The 22,675-nt window shown below is 42.0% G+C and overlaps 1 protein-coding gene across 7 annotated transcripts; it reads left to right on the top strand.

Annotated features, from left to right (window-relative positions):
* The first annotated feature begins 7,139 nt into the window (after window positions 1-7,139).
* Window positions 7,140-22,420, top strand: tmem267 (transmembrane protein 267). Of its 7 annotated transcripts, XM_085974155.1 has the most exons (4): window positions 7,565-8,354; window positions 14,809-15,235; window positions 17,302-17,692; window positions 21,697-22,420. In XM_085974155.1, exons 3-4 carry the CDS (start codon window positions 17,351-17,353, stop codon window positions 22,030-22,032), a joined length of 678 nt encoding a protein of 225 aa, XP_085830281.1. In that variant the 5' UTR covers window positions 7,565-8,354; window positions 14,809-15,235; window positions 17,302-17,350; the 3' UTR covers window positions 22,033-22,420. The 7 variants fall into 7 exon arrangements, with proteins under 7 accessions (XP_085830267.1, XP_085830263.1, XP_085830276.1 ...); XM_085974141.1 differs by lacking the exons at window positions 7,565-8,354; window positions 14,809-15,235 and adding an exon at window positions 7,140-7,224; XM_085974137.1 differs by lacking the exons at window positions 7,565-8,354; window positions 14,809-15,235 and adding an exon at window positions 7,237-7,547.
* The last annotated feature ends 255 nt before the right edge of the window (window positions 22,421-22,675 follow it).

Below are 22,675 nucleotides of genomic sequence, written 5' to 3'. Positions count from 1 at the left end.
ATTAAATGTAAATTTCTTAATGTTGAGTTAATATTTCCCCACAGTGATAGAAGGAAAATTAGGATTTGATAAATGGAAGTTATCTTATAAACTAATTGCAGCACCGTCTCAAACGGCAGGGAGGCTGCTTGGGAAGCTGTCCTGTTACCCAAAGATAAATCTGGACAGATAGTTAGAGACATGAGGCCAAAGACCAACAGATTATACGGGATCGAGAACAGGATACACGGGACGACCAGAAGGAGGTCTTAGCAATAGATAGCAAAGTGATAGCAGAAATAATACCAGCCAAACCAGGGCTAGCACCCAGATGGTCAGGACCTTATGAAGTATTAATGAATAATGACACATGTGCTCATGTAGATGGGTCTGGAACGGGTAAAGGAAGGTGGAAACACTGGACTCAGTTAAAAATATATAAGAAAGACAATGAGTAAACCAGAGATGGTGCCCTTTTTGACAGAGTGAGGAGTATACTAGAAGATATAAAGAATGGGAAGGGGAGTTACTACATATATCAATGATAGGGCTGTGTATGATGATAATAGGCTGTGTATGATGATAATATTATATGCCATAGTTTGCATCTTCAGGTATGTCTGGGGACAGAGCCACAGAACAAGAAATGAACCAGATGTACAGCATTTTGAACTGATAAAATGGATAAGAGCAGAATAATTCTAACTGGCTGGTGACGACCAGCCCCCTTTTTGTAATTACAGGAACATTGGACGTCCGGAATGAGATGGAGCGTCCTCGCCTTGATTCTAGGGATAAATATAAGTATTGCCATTATCGAGGGGGATTAGTAATAAGGAGAACACAGGATGAGGTGTATTTTAGTGTAGCACATAGAGTTACTAAGCTTGCCATTAATATGAGTACTTTTGAGATACAAAACAAACCTGGAACTCCCTGTGGGTAAAACAATTAGAGGATCCACAGGAAAAATCTATCTTACAAAGATGTAAGAAACGGGGAGTATTGGAAACGACCGGAGCAGGGTATGCGGCCAGGTTAGCAACAGTTAATAGCTTGGACATAGAAGGAGTAAACGAAGGAGTAGAAGAATTACAAGCAAAAATAGAGAAGTTACTAAAACAAGCTACTGGAAATAGCCAGCAATTGACACTGGCAGGGAAACCAAACAATAATGCAATTGTCGGGGGTGGAAGAGATAGTAGCCCCCCATGCAGAAACAATCAATACAATTATTAATAGACTTAATAATGCTTCTCGCCAAAACAATAAGGAACTAATATGTGCCACGTAGGGCTCATGGCTATTCTCGAATGCTCAGCATAATATGAGGCAAATAAATAATGGACAGATCCCTGATTGGATTACTAATAAGGATCTGGAACCTTGGATTGACACAAATAAAAGCCTATGTAAGGAATGTAAAATGGGACAAGTACACCGGGCAGGTGATTGTCTGACCCTATGGACTAAGATGATTGGCTTTGTACTGGCCATCCCACAATTCCCAGAAGGGGGACAACTCCGATACGACGTGATTAATATAGGAGAAGTACAAAGGGAAAGTGGGTTAAATATCATGATGTCCCTACCAAGGCGCTTTGGGAAAGGGATGAAGATAATAAACAGAAGAATAAAACCTAAAGGGGGATGGTAGTGGACGGGTGCCACCACAAGGGAAGGACATGGGTGTGCACACACCCCCCCACCGAGGGAGACACATCCGAGTGCGGATTTGCGAAAAAGACCAATTGCACCCTCGAGGTTCACCCAAGGGGATACACCGGACCTGGGTAGCATCAAGGAACAATGGGACCTGTTGTGTCACCACAATTGAACAGAAATATGAATATCAAGATATGGCTTATACCATTCCCCAACCAAACCGTTGTATTGGTCTAAAGATACCTATACAGATAGGAAAACCTGGTCATTTGATAATATGAGACTTACTAAAAAGGGTTGAAACTTATGTCATACCAGAGCCCAAGGCAATTCCTAAGTTAGAGGAAGCTTGGCAGAAGTTACGGCAGGAAACAAAGGAAATTTTAAAGTACTATCATAAAATAGAAGAAGGCTTAAAGAAACAACAAAAAGACATTAGTACAACATTAGAGGAAACTCACCCACTTCCTCATATTTTGATAATTGGGGACCAGGATGGTCGGGGACTTTGGGCGCCTCGGTGGTACAAGGCATAATGATATTCCTCTTGATTGTTATTCTGATATATTGTGTATTTTTATTTCTCCAGTGCCTTTGTGCCAGAATGAGTAAGGCCGAAATTGGTGTGGTGAAGGAAGTAGAGCCTGAGGAGGGGCAGGTAGCGATGTTAAGAATGGACAACTCCCCCGCCTCTCCAAGGCAAATGGTGTAAGACGCGATGGGAAGCCCTGAAATTATATGGGATTAATTGGGCATGGTAATTAATGACCGGGCCGGCCAACCGTAAGATGGAGGTGGCAGAAGGAGGGTGGCAGAAGGAGGGTGGTGAATGAGGATTGGTGTGTGATGACAGTCTCGAATTGGCACGTCACACACCCCACGTGGGAATGAGGGACAGGCTTGAGCAGAAAAGCCTCAACCATTAGTGTAGGGTCTAAGGGGCCCCGGGAATGGTTACACCGGACGGAGTGCATAAAGGAAAGCCCACCCTAAAGGAAAGACCACCGTAAAGGAAAGACCACCATACCACAGAGGGGGAAGTCGGCCTCCAAATTGATAAGATATATATACATGTATAACCTAAACTGGTAGAAGGCCAGGGAGTGCACGCTCTGGCAGACACCAGGAAGTGGAAATACATGTTGACCTGTTTGGAGCAATTGTCCAAAGGTCAAAAGGGGGGACTGAAGTAAGATATTAAAAATTGGATTTAATAAGGTAAAACAAACCAGGATTCATCTGTAACACCAATATACAAAATGGAGGGAATAGGTTAATTCGTGCTCCGAGTTGAACAATAGAAGTCTGTAAAAGTTGTATAAACCCAGATAAGGTTTAAACAGGACTACGGGGTAACTGCTGAGAGATTAAAACTGTCAAAACAACCCCTTAGAAAGAGGGAGAGATATATGGGTTCGGCCACGCGAGTCGACACCTTTGCACTTAAGGGTTTGTTAAGTGTGAAGCTCAATAGGGTTCTATTCTTTTAACTAACTAAAGTGTTTTTGCTCTGTAGAAATAATTTAAGAGAGAGAGACAGAAAGTCTGCGGATTGCCCGCTTTGGAAAGATCTACTATCTTAGAGAAATACTTAAAAAGACCAAGCCATCTGACAACAGCAAATGGACGATCGTAAAGTAATAAAGTTGAGGCCCCTGGGTCATGAGAAAGTAACAGGACCAACTGATAACGAAATGTGAGATTTGTAAGCGACTGGAAGAATGGAATGTCACGGTTTTATAATTACAATTTAACTATAATTCTGTATATGCTAATAAGCTTATCCCCGCCTTTAGGGCAGGGCCTTAATTTTTGTATAACTGTGTGAACCTCAAGAGATTCGGTGGAGTTGGAGCCTTGTGTTGGGACGCAAGAGCCATAGCTCCCCAGGCCTGAATAAACTGTTTTTACTTCAATTATTGGGTCTGTCTTTCTTATAACAAGCCAGTGTTGTCGACTTTGTATATCACTTAGTCCACACTTTGGGGGCTTACATCACCAGTTAGACAAAGAGGAGTTAGCAGTAATGTTTGGGTTACAGAGGTTCCACAAGTACATATATGGCAGGAAGTTCACCATATGCACCGATCATAAACCTCTTCTCTCTCTTTTCAATGAAATGAAAGCAGTTCCACAGATGGTGTCACCCCGGATCCAGAGGTGGGCAGTGACGTTGAGGGCATATGAGTATGTCATTGTCTACAAGGCGGGCAAGTACCATGGGAACGCAGATGCCTTAAGCCGTCTTCCACTGCCAGGCACACCTATCCGTGCAGCTCCAGAGGACAGAGTTTTGATGTTGGAGGACACTGACACAGCACTTGTGACTGCAGAGCAAGTAAGAACATGGACAGGTAAAGATCCAGTACTGTCTAGAGTTCAAGAATATGGGGTGAGGGGATGGCCACAGCATCCGGAAGGGGCTGACTTCACACCCTACAGTGTCAGGAAAACAGAGCTGAGTGTGCAGGATGGTTGCGTGTTGTGGGGAGCACGAGTGATTATTCCACAGCCAGCACGACAGTCTATCCTAGAGCAACTACATCAGTGTCATCCTGGGGTCTCACGTATGAAAGCCTTGGCTAGGAGTTACTTGTGGTGGCCAAAGCTAAATGAGGAGATAGAAAATCTAGTCAAGACATGCAGCACTTGTCAGGAACACCGGAAGGCACCAGCAGTGGCTCCTCTCCACCCCTGGGAGTGGCCGGATAAACCATGGAGAAGATTGCACTTAGATTATGTGGGTCCATTCATGGGGAAGATGTTCCTCATAATCATTGATGCACATTCCAAATGGATGGATGTTTATCCTGTAAATTCTGCTTCCGCCACTACTACTATAGACTGCCTGCGTCGGAGCTTCAGTAATCAAGGGCTACCGGAGATCGTGGTGAGTGACAATGCCACTTGTTTTGTGAGTACAGAGACAAAAGAGTTCTTGAGAAAAAATGGCATAGTGCAGGTGACCTCGGCTCCATATCATCCGTCCTCGAATGGACTTGCGGAGAGAGCCGTACAAACATTTAAGGAGATGATGAAAAAAAGTGCAGAAGGGAATTTAGCAGCCAAAGTGTCACGGGTTCTGTTCAGCTACAGAATAACAGCTCAATCCACCACAGGACTCTCTCCTGCTGAGATGTTATTAGGTCGTAGACTACGCTCCACTCTTGACCTTGTCCACCTAGACCTAAAAAGGAAAATGGAAAACAGACAAAACAAACAAAAAGAGAACCATAACAAAAGAACAAAGAGCTGAAGTTTTGGAGAAGGAGATGCGGTCCTTACCAGGAATTTCAGTTATGGACCAAAGTGGATTCCTGGTTTCATAGACTCAATGACAGGTCCAATATCATACAAGGTCATGTTGGGAGATGGTAGGGTAGTACGCAGACATGTAGATCGGATACTTCCCAGACAAGGGGAAATTGAAATGAAGGTTCCAGATGCAATGACTGAAGACAGGGTTGCCCCCAGTTATCCAAGTGCATCTGTGGTGCCACCACCAGGGACAGAGATAATTCCACAGGAACCTATTCGTCAAGAGGAAACCATCGTTGCAGAGTCAGATACTCTGGGCACTGCTCAAGAGCAGCTGGTGGCTTCACCACAAACAAGCAGGGACTTTACTGTTAGACGTTCACAAAGGCCTTGCAAGCCACCAGAGAGATTGATACTGAACTGTTAGATTCGTCAAGTATGGAACATGATGAATGGAGACTCCTTATGTGACCCTCAGGAATGGTTGCTTGTTAAGAAATTCATACTGAAATCTTAAGGGGGAGGGATATAGTAATCTGGGATGTTATGTTTAAGGTTATCCACCAGGTGGTGCTGTAGCCAATGCTGCTGCTAAGGTCAGAGGTTTGCTTCCTGTCAAGTTCAGCAAAGGTGAAATGCCAGATTGCAGGCATGATGTTTGTTACTCTGTTTGTTAATAAAGTACTCATGCTAATTCTACGATATCGCCTCTTCGAGTCCTTGTCTCACTACATGGATTTATCACAGATTTAGGGAGGGAATTCCAGAGCCTAGGGCCCAGGTAGCTGAAGGCACGGCCCCCAATGGTGGAGCGATTAAAATCAGGGATGTGCAAGAAGCCAGAATTGGAGGTGAACAGTGATCGCGGAGGGTTGTAAGGCTGGAGGAGGTCGCAGAGATAGGGAGGGGTGAGGCCAAGAAGGGTTTTGGAAAACAAAGATGAGAATTTTAAAATCAAGGCATTGCAGGACCAGGATCTGTTAGGTCAGCAAGCACAGGGGTGATGGGTGAACAGGACTTGGTGCGAGTTAGGATACAGGCAGCAGAGATTTGGATGAGTTCAAGTTTATGGAGGGTGGAAGGTGGGAGGCTGGCCAGGAGAGCATTAGATAAGTCAAGTCTAGAGGCAACAGGCATGGATGCAGGTTTCAGTATTAGATGAGCTGAGCCAGAGGTGCAGACAGGCGATGTTACGGAGATGGAAGTAGGTGGTATTGGTGATGAAGCGGATATGTAGTCGAAACCTCATCTCTGGTCAACTCACGATGCCAAGGTTGTGAACGGTCTGGTTCAGCTTCAGACAGCTACCAGGAGGAGGGATGGAGTACGGGGCTAGGGAACTGAGTCTGTTTCCATGTACCTGCTAACATTGTCCTTTTAAGTGGTCATGGTCACGGATTTGGGAGGTGCTGCCAAAGAAGCCTGGGCGAGTTGCTGCAATGTATCCTGTAGCTGGTACATACTGCAGCCACGGTGTGCTGGTGGTGGAGGGAGTGGATGTTTAAGCTGGTGATTGGATTCTGATCTTTGTCCTGGATGGGGTCGAGCTTCTTGAGTGTTGTTGGAGCTGCACTCGTCCAGGCAAGTGGAAAGTATTCCATCACACTCCTTACTTACACCTTGCAGGCGCTGGAGCAACTTTGGTGAGCAACGTGCCACAGCATACCCTGCTTTAGCAGCCACTGCCTGCTGTCCAAAAAGTCGAAGCTGATTGAGTGTTTATATTCACACAAGGCCCTTCTGACCCCTGGGCACTCCCAGTGACTAACAGCAGCCATGATGACACAACAGGCCCGGTTTTGCCTTGACATTGTTACTCGCGCGCATGCGCACCGATACCCAGTGCCGAATGGATGCGCTCGCGGGGCCAGCCCTGTTTTATAAAGAACTGACAGTAAATTTTATGCTTAGTGAACTTTTAATCATCAGAAAACAGTAAAATAAGCTTGATTGGGGTTTTCTTTTATTTGTATAACGACTTGCAACAAACGGTGGAGGGCCTTTATTGGGTGGTTGACGTGAAATATAACCAATCAACTGAGGTGGTGGGCGGGGCCATCAGTGTGCGCGCGCGCGCGCGCGCGAGGGGGCGGACGCTTGTTCTGATTGACGCGGACTCCAACTAATTGGGTAAAAGTGCGGGCGGACGCAGGCCAATCAGCGCGGGAGCTGCGCCGGGGGCCGTCAGTGCGCGCGCACGCGCGAGAGGGCGTGCGCTTTTTCTGATTGACCCGGAATCCCACCAATCAGTGCGGGGGCTGTGCCAGGCGGGGGCGGCGGCGGCGGATGGATGAGCTGAGCTGAGCGGAGCGGAGCTGGCAGGTAGGAAGCAGAGAGGCGGGGGAGGAGGAGGAGAGGGTGGAAAGAGATTGAGGAGACTGTCGCTCGCTGCAGTTAAATACCCTTGTACCAGTAATGAGTGGTATCTTAATGATGAGGTGTTCTGCCGATTTTCACTGATGCATCAAAAGATGTCTGTCACTGATAGACTGAGGTCTGGACAGCTGGGGATGCCATGGCTGGGGCTAATTAATTAGCGCACGTACCAAACAAAGGCTTTTAATATATTGCATATAATTCCATTATTGACTTGTGCATCGATCCGTGTGTACTGTTTGCGGTCGCTGTCCATCTACTAAATTAAGGTCAGTATGGGAGTAATAGGCATGTGATTCCCAGCAAGCTGAAGATGCTCCTTTCTAATACAGTAATCGATAACATCAGAGGCTAAGGTCTTGTTTGCTCATCCGTCAATTTATAATATGAGTGTGTGATTTTTAAATATATAAAATATATAAATAAATGTTGATTAATAACAAACTGCTAGAAATGCCCAGCAAGCCAGCTAGCAAGCTTTGTGTGGGAGCCATTATTAAAAATTCTGTCTCCCAAAACATTACGTTTCTGTTTCAAGTGTTGAAAATTTTCAACATTTTCTACATGTATTCCATATTTCCAGCATTTGTGGTCTTTCCCTCTCAATTATTTAGTTTTGTGCATCTACTAAAGGGATTAGAAGATAATAACATTTGTTAAAAATTTTTTTTCCAAAGAAGCAAGATTCCATAATCTACAAATATACATGACAGATGTATGAGAACCTAATCAAATTTTGCATTTTGCTTGTGCCATTTTCTCATCAATGAAAAATGTATTGAAAATTGTTTAGGTACACTGAGTATTCAAAAGCAGTATTTTATTTAGTGATATTGTTGTTGCTGCTACCATCAGTAATCTTGTCAGTTAGAATGTGTAATTTTATATTTCAAACAGCATTACTCTCCTACCCTACCTATCTTAACATTTTAAATATGTGTCGACTGAGAAATCTGCAGGTGCACCTTCCAGTCCACGTTCAAAGGGATTCCAAGGTACAGTTACAAAAACAATGCTGAAAATAGAAAGCATCAGATCAATCAAAATTTGAAAGAGAAAATAGGTTAGCATTTCAGGTATGATCTTTCATTTGAGTTAGTTTCTTTTTCAGATACTGACTGACCTGTGTATTTGCAGTTTTAATTTCAGATTTCCAGCACTTATTGTTTTTTTCTTTTTATTGGAGTTGCTAGATGCTGTATGGTTAAGTTATCACCTGTCAGGCCAATCAAAGATGGAATACATTTAGCTGAATGTACTAATAATCTCCATGCATAAAAAAATGATGTTTGTACATTTACTGGAAATCTGAGGTGTGTCTTGTTAGTATTTTTCATTCATTAACACTGTTGGTTAGAAGAAGCCTGGGAGCAGACCATTTGGGTAAAATTTGTAATGTGTAATTGCAAGATTTTATTTCAGTGACTTAATAGTAAGGGCAGAATTCTCATTTGACCAGAGACTTGGCTGTGGAAATGGGTCCCTTCCAGTCAACTCCTTGGTTGATTCAGGAATTATGTGAAGGAGATTCTATAGTGGGAGTGCTCTGGTTCGTCATGCAGTATTCTTCCTTTCAAGAAAGGACGACAGTGTACAAACCTTTACCGTCTGCTGCCAGTAGTAAGGGGTTGTCCATTTTGTTTATCATTTCCTTAAGCTCCTGAAAGATCTTTTATAAAAATATTGCTATGTATCTTAAAATAAAGCCTAAAAATAAAGCCTAAAAAAAAGTACAGAACATTACAAAAAGCTAAGAGCACTGCCTCAGGCTGGTGGTAAGGGGAGGGGTTCTTCTGCAGATACTATTTCAAGGATTGCTTTCCTGTGTACGCAGGAGTTCCGGTGATGATTGGAATTCTCCAGAAGAATGGTTCATACTGCAGCTTACGCACCACATTTGAAGCCAGTCTTTTATAAAAGTAATGCTGCTGATTAGATTTAAAATGTAACCAATGAGTTTATATCATTAACCAGCTAGACCGGTCAATTCCAAGCAGAAGTGGCAGTTGACACTGACTGCATTAATTAGTGCACAAATCTCAGATTTTGTCTGATAAGGTTCCTATGATATGCCTTGTGAAGTTTTGCTATGTTAAAGGCGCTATATAAATGCAAGTTGTTATTGTTGTTAAAGGAGATTTGTAGTTCTTGCACCCAGCTGGGATCTTGCTAAGAAAGAAGGACTTACAATTATATAGCGCCTTTCACAGCCTCAGGAAGTCCCAAAGCGCTTTACAGCCAATTAAGTACTTTTGAAGTGTAGTCACTGTTGTAACGTGCGGCCGCGCAACTTAGCGGGAAAGTTGCAGCCAGGATAGAAACATAGAAGATAGGAGCAGGAGTAGGCCATTCGGCCCCTCGGAGCCTGTTCTGCCATTTAATAAGATCATGGCTGATCATCCAAATTCAGTACCCTGTCCCTGCTTTCTCCCCATATCCCATGATCCCTTTAGCCTTAAGAAATATATCTAACTCCTTCTTGAATATATTTAATGAATTGGCCTCAACTGCCTTCTGTGGTAGAGAATTCCACAGATTCACCACACTCTGGGTGAAGAAATTCCTCCTCATTTCAGTCCTAAATGGCTTACCACTTATCCTTAGACTATGACCCCTGCTTCGGGACTCCCCCACCATCGGGAACAGCCTTCCTGGCATCTAGTCCTGTTAGAATTTTATAAGTTTCAATGCGATCCCCTCTCATTCTTCTAAACTCTAGCGAATATAAGCCTAATCGACTCAATCTCTCCTCGTACATCATTCCTGCCATCCCAGGTATCAGTCTGGTGAATCTTCGCTGCACTCCCTCCATGGCAAGAACATCCTTCCTCAGATACGGCAACCAGAACTGCACACAATACTCAAGGTGTGGTCTCACCAAGGCGTGTACAACTGCAGCAAGACATCCTTGCTCCTGTACTCGAATCCTCTCACTTTGAAGGCCAACATACCATTTCCCTTCTTAACCGCCTGCTGCACCTGCATGCTTACCTTCAGCGACTGGTACACAAGGACACCCAGGTCTCGTTGTACTTCTGCTTTTCGCAATCTATTGCCATTCAGATAATCTGTCTTCCTGTTTTTGCCACCAAAGTGGATAACCTCGCATTTATCCACATTGGGCAGATGCATGGCAGATGCAGTATAATCACCCAACCTGTCCAAATCATACTGGAGTTTCTCTGCATCCTCCTCACAACACACACGCCCACCCAGCTTTGTGCCGTCTGCAAACTTGGAGATGTTACATCTAGTTCCCTCGTCTAGATCATTTAATATATATTGTGAATAGCTGGGGTCCTAGCACTGATCCCTGCGGTACCCCACTAGTCACTGCCTGCCACTCGGAAAAAGACCCGTTTATTCCAACTCTTTGCTTCCTGTCTGCCAACCAGTTCTCTATCCAAGTCAGTACCTTACCCCCAATCCCACGTGCTTTAACTTTGCACACTAATCTCTTATGCGGGACCTTATCGAAAGCCTTCTGAAAGTCCAAATACACCACATCCACTGGTTCTCCCTTATCTATTCTACCAGTTACATCCTCAAAAAATTCCAGTAGATTAGTCAAGCACGATTTACCTTTTGTAAATCCATGTTGACTTTGTCCGATCCTGTCACTGTTTTCCAAGTGCTCTGCTATTACATCTTTTATAATGGACTCTAGCATTTTCCCCACTACCGATGTCAGACTTACCGGTCTATAATTCCCCGTTTTCTCTCTACCACCTTTTTTAAATAGTGGGGTTACATTAGCTATCCTTCAATCCATGGGATCTGTTACAGAGTCTATAGAATTTTGGAAGATGACCAGCAATGCATCTACTATTTCTCGGGCCACTTCCTTAAGTACCCTAGGATGTAGATTATCAGGCCCTGGGGATTTATCGGCCTTCAATCCCGTCAATTTCCCTAACACCATTTCCCTACAAATACTGATTTTATTCAATTCCTCCCTCTCATTAGACCCTATGTTCCCTGACATCTCTGGGAGGTTATTTGTTTCCTCCTTTGTGAAGACAGAACCAAAGTATGTATTTAATTGGTCTGCCATTTCTTTGTGCCCCATTATAAATTCCCCTGATTCTGACTGCAAGGGACCTACGCTTGACTTCACCAATCTTTTTCTCTTCACATATCTATAGAAGCTTTTACAGTCAGTTTTTATGTTCCCTGAAAGCTTACACTCATAATCTATTTTCCCCCTCTTAATTAATCCCTTTGTCCTCCTTTGCTGAATCCTAAACTGCTTCCAATCCTCAGGTTTGCTGCTTTTTCTGGCCAAATTATATGTCCTCTCCTTGGATCGTATGCTATCCCTAATTTCCCTTGTTAGCCACGGTTGAGTCACCTTTTTTGTTATATTGTTATGCCAAACAGGGATGAACAAATTCTGTAGTTTATCCATGCGATCTTTAAATGTTTTCCATTGCCTATCCACCGTCAACCCTTTAAGTAACGTTCCCCAATCCATTCTAGCCAACTCGTGCCTCATACCATCGTAGTTTCCTTTATCTGAATTCAGGACCCTAGTGTCTGAGTCAAGTACTTCACTCCCCATCTTAATGAAGAAATCGATCATATTATGATCACTGATCGCTCCTCCCCAAGGGGCCTTTCACAACAAGATTGCTAATTAATCCTTTCTCATTACATAATACCCAGTCTAAGATGGCCTGATCTCTAGTTGGTTCCTCGACATATTGGTCCAGGAAACCATCCCGTATACACTCTAGGAATTCCTCCTCCACAGTATTGTTACTAAACTGGTTAGCCCAATCTATATGTAGATTAAAGTCACCCATGATAACTGCTGTGCCCTTATTGCACGCGTCTCTAATTTCCCATTTAATGCCATCCCCAACCTCAGCATTACAGTTTGGGTGTCTGTATACAACTCCCACTAACGTTTTCTACCCTTTGGTATTTCTCAGCTCTACCCATGCAGATTCCACATCATCAGAGCTAATATCCTTCCTTACTATTGTGTTAATCTCCTCTTTAACCAGCAATGCTACCCCATCTCCTTTTCCTTTTTTCCTGTCCTTCCTGAATATTGGATACCCCTGGATGTTGAATTTCCAGCCTTGGTCACCCTGGAGCCATGTCTCCGTAATCTTAATTATATCATATCCGTTTACATCTATTTGCGCAGCTAATTCATCCACCTTATTACGAATGCTCCTTGCATTAAGACACAAAGCCTTCAGGCTTGATTTTTTAACACTCTTAGTCATTTAAAAATTATTATTTATTGTAGCCCTGTTTGATTTATACCCTTGATTTCTCTGCCTTCCCCTTCCAATAGAATCCCCTATCACTATAGCTCTCTCACTCTTTTTCCTCCCGTCCTGTGCTGCAGGACCACCCATGGTGCCAGGAAGTTGGCTGCTGCTGCCTTCCCCCGATAAGCCATCTCCCTCAACAATATCCAAAGTGGTATATCTGTTTGAGAGGGGGATGGCCACAGGGGACCCCTGCACTACCTGCCTGCACCTACTATTCTGCCTGGCGGTCACCCATTCCCTTCCTGCCTGTGCAACCTTTACCTGCGGTGTGACCAACTCATTAAACGTGCTATCCACGATGTCCTCAGCATCGCAAATGCTCCAGTATGTATCCATTCGCAGCTCCAGTGCCACAATGCGGTCTGCCAATAGCTGCAGTTGGATACACTTCCCACACACATGCTCGTCAGGGACACTGTGTCCCTGATTTCCCACATAGTGCAGGATGAGCATGCCACGGGGCCGAGCTGTGCTGTCATGACTTACCCTTTAATTAATTTAAATTAAATCAAATCAATACCACCAATTACACTACAATTAAATGATATACTCAAGGGCCCTTGTTTATTAGCACTCCCCGCTACACAACAGCGACCTTACAAACTATAACCACAAAAATTAAGACCTTCTAAACTTTAAAAATTATTAACCTTAACTGTCAAACTATAGAGTAGTATAAATCAGCTGCTTCCTCTTGCCCGCATCACTTTTTGAATCGTGACGTGGCTCTAGAACGCCACCGCTGGTCTGTGAGATTGGTAAGCCTCTGAAAAAAGCCCGCAAAAGTGAGTTTAAATACTCACCGGCTTCTCCCGACACTGGGCCTCTGAAAAAAGCCCGTGAAACTGAGTTTAAATACTCACCGGCTTCTCCCGACACTGGCCCTCTCAATAGCATTGGAATACTCAAGTCTGGAAGTAACTAAAGCTTGGATGAGGGTTTTGGCAGCAGATGGACAGAGGCAGGGACGGAGATGGACAATGTTACAGAGATGGAAATAGGCGGTCTTTGTGATGACGAGGATATGGTGTCAGGAGCTCAGCTCGCGGTCAAATAGTATACCTTGGTTGTGAACAGTCTGGCGCAACCTGAGACAGTGGCCGGGGAGGGGGATGGAATCAGTGACAAGGGTATAGACTTTGTGGTGGGGGCTGAAGATTTTGGTCTTCCCAATGTTTAATTTGGAAGAAATTGTGGCTGAGCCAGGACTGGTTGTAGGACGAGCAATCCGAAAACACAGAGACAGTAGATGTTTGAGAGAGGTGTTGGAGAGGTAGAGCTGGGTGTCGTCTGTGTACATGTAGAACCTGACCCCATGTGTCACCTTGGATTTAACCTCTTGAAATAACAGTTGAAAATTAAAGCAGTTTCGTACACACAGGAGAAAAAAAAATACTAATTCCATCTTTCATTTTGGTATTACTTTCCTCCAGAATGAGCAAAAGGAACTTGGAGGTAGACGTTCCTTTTGTGTTTTGTAAAACTGGACTAGCGGACCGCCACAGTGACGGTCGCTTTTTCCTTACTCTATATTTCTTTCTCATTTATCTCTATTTACAATTACACTTAATACATTCACTTCCTTGCACACAGGGCTTTGCCATTGTCTTGCTACATATCAACTGAAACATCTGCTTTCCGCACTATAACAAGTGTCTGATACATTAGAACGCCTGCAGAAACAGGTCGCTCCCTTATCGATATTCAAGATTGAACAGTATTAATGAACATCTATCATGTCAAAAGCAATTTACTTTAGTGTATGACTTGCAGAAAAAGTAGTCATTGACAAAAGTGCCACCATGCATATCAGTTATATTTCCTTATCTCATCCACACAAAGGTCAAGTTAACTCAACTTATAATATGTGAAGGTGATTCTATAGTGGGTGTATGTATAGCTTTTATATAAACTTTGTTCTTAAGTGTTGTATTTATTTTGAGCAGCTCCAAATAATTTCTATGTTTGCTTTACTTTATCTATTCGGAGTATGTTTGCAGACCAAATATTTATATAGCATTTGTAAATTACTCAGTACTGTTCTAGACAGTTATAAAATTGAGCAAGACTTACTAGAAATTAAGAGTTCAAGACATTTGTTTATTTTTGGTAAAGTTCTCTTTATGTACGACTACGCTTTTAGTGTTAACATTATTGGAGCATATTTAAAAAGAAGTTAATAGCAAAATACTGCGGATGCTGGAAATCTGAAATAACAACAGAAAATGCTGGAAATACTCAGCAGGCCAGACGCTTCGGACGGACAATTTCGGTGAAAAGACAACGCGGTCGGTGTTCAGCCAGACAAGGCTCGGTGACGACGAGGGTGGCCCGGGTACTGTTGTCGGGAGATCATCGACGACCCAGGCCGAAGGAGAAGACACCCTCTGGAAAGCCACCGAGCCAGGCGGGAGCGAGAAAGGTCCTCGACATACCATTCGGCCAGAGACCTTCAGATTCTCCCATTTGCATCCAGTTCTTCAACAGCTTTTAGCTGATCCAACCTTGACGAGCGCTCATCGAGGCTGTGTCTACCCCGCCGCCTCGAGAGAGAGAGAGAGAGAGAGAGAGAGAGAGAATATCGACTGCGACAGAAGTTTCCAGATCCACGTGACGACGGAAAGCTGAGCCAAAAGGCTGCGAACCCCTTTTTCGCGATTTTGAGAGTGGTGAGCATGATCCCGAGTTCCTCAGGTCGAAACTTAGTTTAGGTATAGGGGAGGGAGTTAAGGGTAATCGTAATGTGTTTTCCCTTCTTCGATGTGCCGTGTGTTCCCCATTTCCATAGAGTCAAGTTCTTAAATCTGTGCATGATTGTAGTTACTTTAATCTGTGCCTATGACATGTATTTTGTAATGCTTCAAACTGTTTAAAAATAAAAGCATCCATTTCGTGCTATTCAACCTAGTCTATTGAGTCCTTTCTCTGCACTACAGTTCTCTGCATCTAAGTCCAAGGTCTAGAACCGTAGGGGAGAGTGGGTCGAACCACTCAAGGGTAATTATTGCACAAAGCCTGGCAGGAGACCAGAACGAGCAAGAGAAACCCCCTACACAACGTAAGCTCGAGGAACAGCACCTCATCTTTCGATTGGGCACTTTGCAGCCTGCCGGACTCAACATTGAGTGCAACAATTTCAGATAATTATCCCTGCCCCCATTTTTCATGCAGTATGATTTTTGCCATTCCCATTTGCAACATTTTATCTTTCCTGCCTTACAGGGTGTTCTTTCAATTCCTTCCTCCTCCCCCCTCCCGTCTCTGCACCTGCTTAATATCTGTTACATCTCCAGCTTTTTCCAGTTCTGATGAAGGGTCCCAGACCTGAAACGTTAACTCTGTTTCTCTCTCCACGGATGCCTGGCCTGCTGAGTATTTCCAGTATATTCTGTTGTTATTTAAAAAGAAGTTAGTGTCTTGCTATGATTGGTTGTTTCTTGCCATTGGCAAAATGTAAGCTTCCTTTAGTAACAGAAAATTGATACTGCATAATCAACAGCTTTTCCATAAGTTTCACAGTCTTTAAACTGACATCAAGATCCCTGAAAGGCAGGTCTTCGACTTGTGAAATTTTCGACTTCTGTATTCAGTAAGGATGGACTTTTTTTGTCAAATGTACTTATACTATACAGTTAATTGAAGGACTTTGGTCAGCATTTGATTCCCATAAGCAATTTCCATGTAATTAGCAAAGCAGATTAAAGTGGAGCAGTTAATTATCGTGTATCAAAGTAACGGAGAAAAAGAGATTTTATGGGTCGAATGACCTGTTTCTGTGTTGTAATGTTCTTTGATCTATTAACACCACCAATACCCAACATGTGTAAAATGAAATCCAATTGAAATGTAATGCATCATAAGGTCAATCAAAATTAGGAGTAGGGAATCCTTTAGCAGACTATGTTGATTTCTAGAACATAGGAATTGCTAGACAAAAAAAGATCACGGTCCATCTAGTTCGCCTTCTACCAGCCTGGTCATTACATGATGCAACGATAATGGAGTTGTTGACTAATCATAGCAATCAATCTCTAACAATTAGTCTACAACAGACCCAGACATGATGCGAGGAAAACCCCTAGTGGTAGAAAGTTTTGGGGACCTTGGGTCCAAAGTCACCTGTTCCTCCAAAGCATGCTACACTTACCATATGTGAGGTCTCAAATTATCATACTGTTTCCTAAAATATTATTTTCTGAAAGAAATTTGTCCAATTTGCATCTGAATGAATCAATATGATGAAGATTGTAAATGAATTGTGCAAATTAGGCCATTAAGCTGTCTGTTTTTATGTAATGCAATGTTTGCTTTTCGGTGTTGGCTACAGATTGCATTATTAAAACAGTACAGCTGTTCACAGTTTTTCTAATAGCAGGGATTAGAACTTAAGGGCAATAGTCCTGTAGGATGGGGTCATTGAGTCGAATAACTTGGATATTCATATAGAAGAATGTAATATATAATATTCTATCTAGATAATTTAAGCTGTTACTTTGGTTGTGTAATCCAAAGGGGAAGCATTTTCATGTATGTACACTTAGTAGATTGGGTAGAAGTTTGCCGAAAGAGCTCCCTTCTCCTTGATCTACTGTTACTATACAGTAGAAATACTCCCAACAGGTTCACGCGCCCTCCAACATTTTCAGACCTCACTCTACCAGTACCATAACATGTGCTTTGTTTTCATTGTAACTTTGAGGTTAACAATAACAAAACTGTCCCTTTTTTGATCTAGAATGAGGAATGCTGACGTAAAATACCATGGATGATATTCACATTGTACGATGTTCAAGTCGAAACAGTCCACGATTACAATGGCAACAGAGACAGAAAATGCACAAGCACTACTTAAAACATTCAGCACAGCATCAATCATCTCGACCATAGGCCTAGGAATTTTCTGCTTCCTATCAGATCAGTGTTTACAATTTTCTTTCATCCAGAACAACGACTGGCTTAGGGCTCTTTCAGACAATGCAGTACATGGTGCCATTGGACTATGGTCTTGGGCCATTGTGATTGGATTGAGAAAGAAGAGTGATTTTTATGAAGTAATTCTAGCTGGGCTTCTGTCTTCTATCATTGATGTTGATCACTTTCTTGCAGCTGGATCCATGTCTCTCAAGGTAAGCACACAAAAACCTGGCTCTCATTTCCTGTATATTATACCATAAAGTGTAATTTACTGGTCTTTGCAACAAATTGTTTACTGGGCGATTAGTGTTTAAGATTTAAATCTAAAGTTACACTTCAGTATGACGATGCTTACTTGCTGTGTTTAATGAGTCGCAGTCACACATTGACAGATTATAGCCCTATTCTGTACATGAATGTTCCTTTACTCTGTGACACTTGTTTTCAGTTTACGATCTTTGAGGCCTTTGAGATTTTTTCATAGTACTTGTCAGTGAAGGAGTAGCAATTAAAAAAACACTTAAGCAAGCAGCTTGCTTGTTAATATTATCAGAGAAGTGACTCCTTTCAATTACTCAGTTGATTAAGTGAATAATTAGCTGAGCCATGCAGGCCAGAACTTCAATTTCTGCTCTGTGATGAGCTAGCTGATTTCATTTAATGCTGTGGTTGGTGTACAACACCTGTCCTCAATACCCTTGACTTAGGGTGGCCAAATGTGGTTAAAGGTCTCATGCCTGTCAGTCTTATTCCACTACTTAAGCTGGAGGTACACGTGCATGGATGTTGGGCGAAGACAGGACTGGGTTTGGCCCTCTGTGCCATGTATAAAGAATGTCCACTTGGGTGAGCTACATCTATTGTTAGAGGGTAGCTAACTGTGCATATTCTATAGAAACTGTGAAATTCTATTACTTTTTAAAATCTAAGTTAGTATTTAAGCCTTACTAAAACAATTGGGAGCTCGAGAGGCAACCTAGTGATGGTAAAACTCCAGGAAATAGATGAGGCACTAAACCCAAATGGTATGTTTGACCTATTAAAGGCTCAACAATTATTTTTACTGACTGACAAGAATGATGCTACATGAGCTGATACTGTTAGTGATGGCGCAGAACCCAGAATTGCGATCCTATCGCATACGTCTGGCAGGAATTAATAGGCATAATCAAAGCAACAAAAGGTAAATATATCAGCCAGGACTAGGACAGGGTTACAAGTTGTAACACTTTCAGGCTTATAATGACCTTACAAACTACTAAAGCTTCCTTTAGTTAGATGTGCATGTATGCTAACACAAAAATTTTACTGACATCTTAACCAAGGAGCATCGTGAATTATAGAAGCTCCCATATTTTCTGAAAATAGTGTCCTAATCTGCACATTCTGACGTTCGAACATGCAAAATATTTAACTCTTATTTTGTAGTACAGGTAGACTATCCTTTATCCGAAAACCTCGGGACCAGCCATGTTTCGGTTTTCGGAAAATTTCGGATTTCAGAAGGTATTTTATAAGACTGGGAAATTTGTCGGGGGTGGGGGTCGGCGGGGGGTCGGGGTCGGCCGGGGGGAGCGTAAGTCGTGCGCCACTCTGGTCATGTCGTGCGCACGACTTACGCTGAACGGAAAAACTTTTGGTTTTTAGAGGTTTTCGGAAGTTCGGATAAAGGCTAGTCTACCTGTACTTGACACTCATGATCAATAATCTCTTTTAGCACCTTTTGAATGAGATAACCTTTGTATTTCAGCTCTTCAGTTTTTATTCAATCCATTCCCAGGCTACAACAGCCATTAGGTGGTCTTTTATTTGACAATGATTTTTACCTGTTCTCCGGCCCCATTTTGTTTTGATCAATCTTATAAAGGGACTTTCCCACCTCCACTTTCCAGTTTTAACGAAGTGTCTCTACTTGAAACATTATCTTTATTATTTTTCTATTTCAGATTAGCATCATTTGCAGATACTTTTTCTGACTTTTCTTTTAATAAAGTTCAAGCCAAAATAGAGGATGCCTCCCTTCACTAGGCCAAGACTTCACTAATAATACTTTCTTTTAATTGAGAGAGGGAGCAGTTGGAAGTGATAATGTACACAGCCTGGCAGACAAGTTGTTCTCTCCGATTGCCAAACCTTTAGGTAATTCAGTTATAAGGTGAGAAACCCAATCTGGGGGAAAGGTGCAAAGAAAGCATTAAGTTCTAGCCATAAATATCTCATCTACCGAGGTGATGAGAGCTATAACAAAAATGTTTTCTACATGAAAGGAGCCCCTTGGTATAAAACTGCAGTTCTAGTTGCAAGTTGTTTGTTCTGACATAAGAGCAATACATTTAGTGGGTGAACTGGAACCCACATCATCCACGCATAGCATCTCGTATTGAAGCTCCGTGAAAGAGAAAACTTAACCGATCCATTCAAAGGGCATGTTGGTTACCGATAGACTGTAAAACGTGGCTTACAGAAACAAAGAAAGAACTTGCATTCTAATAGCACCTTGCATGACCTCAGGATGTCCCAAAGTGCTTTACAGCCAATTAGGTAGTTTTGAAATGTAGTCACTGTTGTAGAGTAGAAAATGCGGCAGGCAATTTATGCACAGCAAGCTCCCACAAACAGCGCCAAAATAAATGACCAGAGCATCTTGGTTTTTGGTGTGGGTTGATGGATAAATGTTGGCCAAGACACCGGGAGAACTGCTCTGCTCTTCAAATAGTCATCTGAAAGACGGCACCTCTGACGGTGCACTGAAGTGCCAACCCAGATTATATGCTCAAATCTCTGGAGTGTGGTTTGAACCCATAACCCCTGTATCAAAGGCAAGAGTGCTACCACTGAGCTGCGGCTGTCCCCTAAACAAGGTATATTAATCCCGGTCAATCGATTTCTAGTTTTCTTTTTAAGTATTCTGCTATTTCAGTATCTTGCTATGTGTTTGTACTTCTCTATCTTTCATCCTTATAATCTGACCAACTAATTTTGGCCTAATTCCATAGGTCAGGCAGTTATGTTTTCAGAGATGATGGGAGCGTATAGTAATCATCCCATGTAATTTGCAGTAAATGGCTTACTATGACCAGGGATTAATTGTGAAACCTGAATATGCTAATCTGTACATGGCAGTTGGTAAAGTCTATAGTCTAGCTGTAAACACAAAAAACTCCAAATTGTAACAATTACCTTCGCTGGAATGTTTACTTACTGTATTCATAATATAATGCTGACCAATTTCTATAAATAATCAACAAAATAACTCATTTTATAGATCAAATTCAACATGTGTTTCATTGAAGCCTCATTATAAGCACTGCAGTACCTGTTGCATCTGTCAGTGGAGCTGCGATAGACCTTTAGAATGTTAATTATGTAATGCTATAGGACACATAATAGCTGCTACTATAATGACAATGTATCATCATAAATAGTGTAAACTGGCTACTGGGTTCCCACAAATCATTCAAAATGCTGTCTGAATTTTTTTTCTCTCTGTGAAATTCCTAATACAACAACAACAACCAAAGTAAGGATTGAAACAAAATTTGAAAATATCTATTTAACAATAACCTAACTAAATTTATCAATTGAATAATCTTTTAATGGCTGTATTAAAGTTTTCACTCAAAGGCCTAGTCTTCCCCCCCCCCAAAAGGATAGGCCTGAACTTGATATTTTAAATGTAGTGGTTATGGTATTTGACTAGTAATCCAGAGGCCTGCACGAATAATCCAGAGGATGCGGGTTCAAATCCCACCATGGCAGTTTGAAAATTTGAATTAAGTTCTTTTTTTTTAAATCTGAAAATAAAAAGCTGGTATCAGTAAAAGTGACCATGAAACTGTTGGCTTGTCATAAAACAACTGGTCTATGTGACTCCAGTCTTACACCAACGTGGTTGACTCATAATTGCCCTCTGAAGTGGCCTAGCAAGCCTCTTAGTTGTATCAAACTGGCAACTAGGGATGGGCAATAACTACCGGCCTTGCCAGTGGAGCCCACATCCCGAGAATGAACAAATAAAAATGATTAATTATTGCACAGAGCTGAATTTGGAGGTTGCAAAGAATGCTATGCAATGTAACTTTTCTAATAGTTTCCAATGACCCTAGCAAACTGCCTAAAAAGTGTACGGACTGTTATTTTTCTTAATAAAATTCTAACGGCCATCATTTGGAAATAGAATCTTTTACTGTGCAATAACGGCACTTTTCTCTTTTAGGCTGCGTTGCATCTCCCACAAAGACCTCCACTGCACTGTTCCACAGTGATACCTGTAGTGGCATTTTCAATGAAACTTGCTATGTGGATATTTAGACTTAAAGATTCGTGGTGTTTTCTCCCATGGATGGTGACCATTTCCTGGGTTTCTCATCATGTCCGTGATGGTGTCCGACATGGACTTTGGTTCTGTCCCTTTGGAAATACAGCTCCTGTGCCATATTGGACCTACATAGCAATTACATCCTCATTCCCTCACCTTTGCTCTGTTCTTATGTATGTGACTGGTACTAGAGAAACAATGTCCATGTCCCATGGAATTGCAATTGATGTATAACAATATATATGTATGTTGTGATTTCCTGTTTAACGTAAAGCTCACCACACTGAACTGGGCATATTTGCAAATACCAACTAGTAGGATACTCACTATCACTTTTTGTAAAACTACTTGTGTATCAGGGCAATATGCTCTACATAATATGTTTTAAGACAGCTGCCTTCTCTGATCACTGAAGCTGCTATGCTTAACTTGTATGTGTTTAAGAAAACAACTATAATATTTTAAATTTGTATTTCCCACCGTTTCTGTTGTAAACATGATCAAAGGCTCACATAAAACTATGTAGTCATTTCAGTTGATTGAAATGTAAATGTGTTGTGATTGAAGATTAGAATGAGGTAGAATTTTATTTATTTATAAATAAAGACGTTCACAATTTGGTTGTGTTGGTGTTGAAGTGTGTTTGTTGAAAATGGATGCTATGTTGTGATAGCATTGGACCATCTATGTCCCTTATAGGAAAAGCAGAGATGTAATAATTTATGATTAACAAACAATCTTCTATAAACAGAGTGAGCACCTTTGTTTACAGTTACTGAAACTTGTTATAATTTCAAATTAAAATGGACTTAATGTTTTAACAATCGAAGCTGTGGTGAGACAGCTTCGATCTTTCAAAAATGTACATTGCTTTTCA

This window comes from Somniosus microcephalus, chromosome 2 (genome assembly GCF_052327205.1).
Source record: "Somniosus microcephalus isolate GS21.2 chromosome 2, FLI_Smic_1.0, whole genome shotgun sequence".
Taxonomy (NCBI): Eukaryota; Metazoa; Chordata; class Chondrichthyes; order Squaliformes; family Somniosidae; genus Somniosus; species Somniosus microcephalus.
The sequence above is the reverse complement of the archived record's forward strand: the minus strand, read 5'-3'. Positions and strand labels throughout refer to the sequence as shown.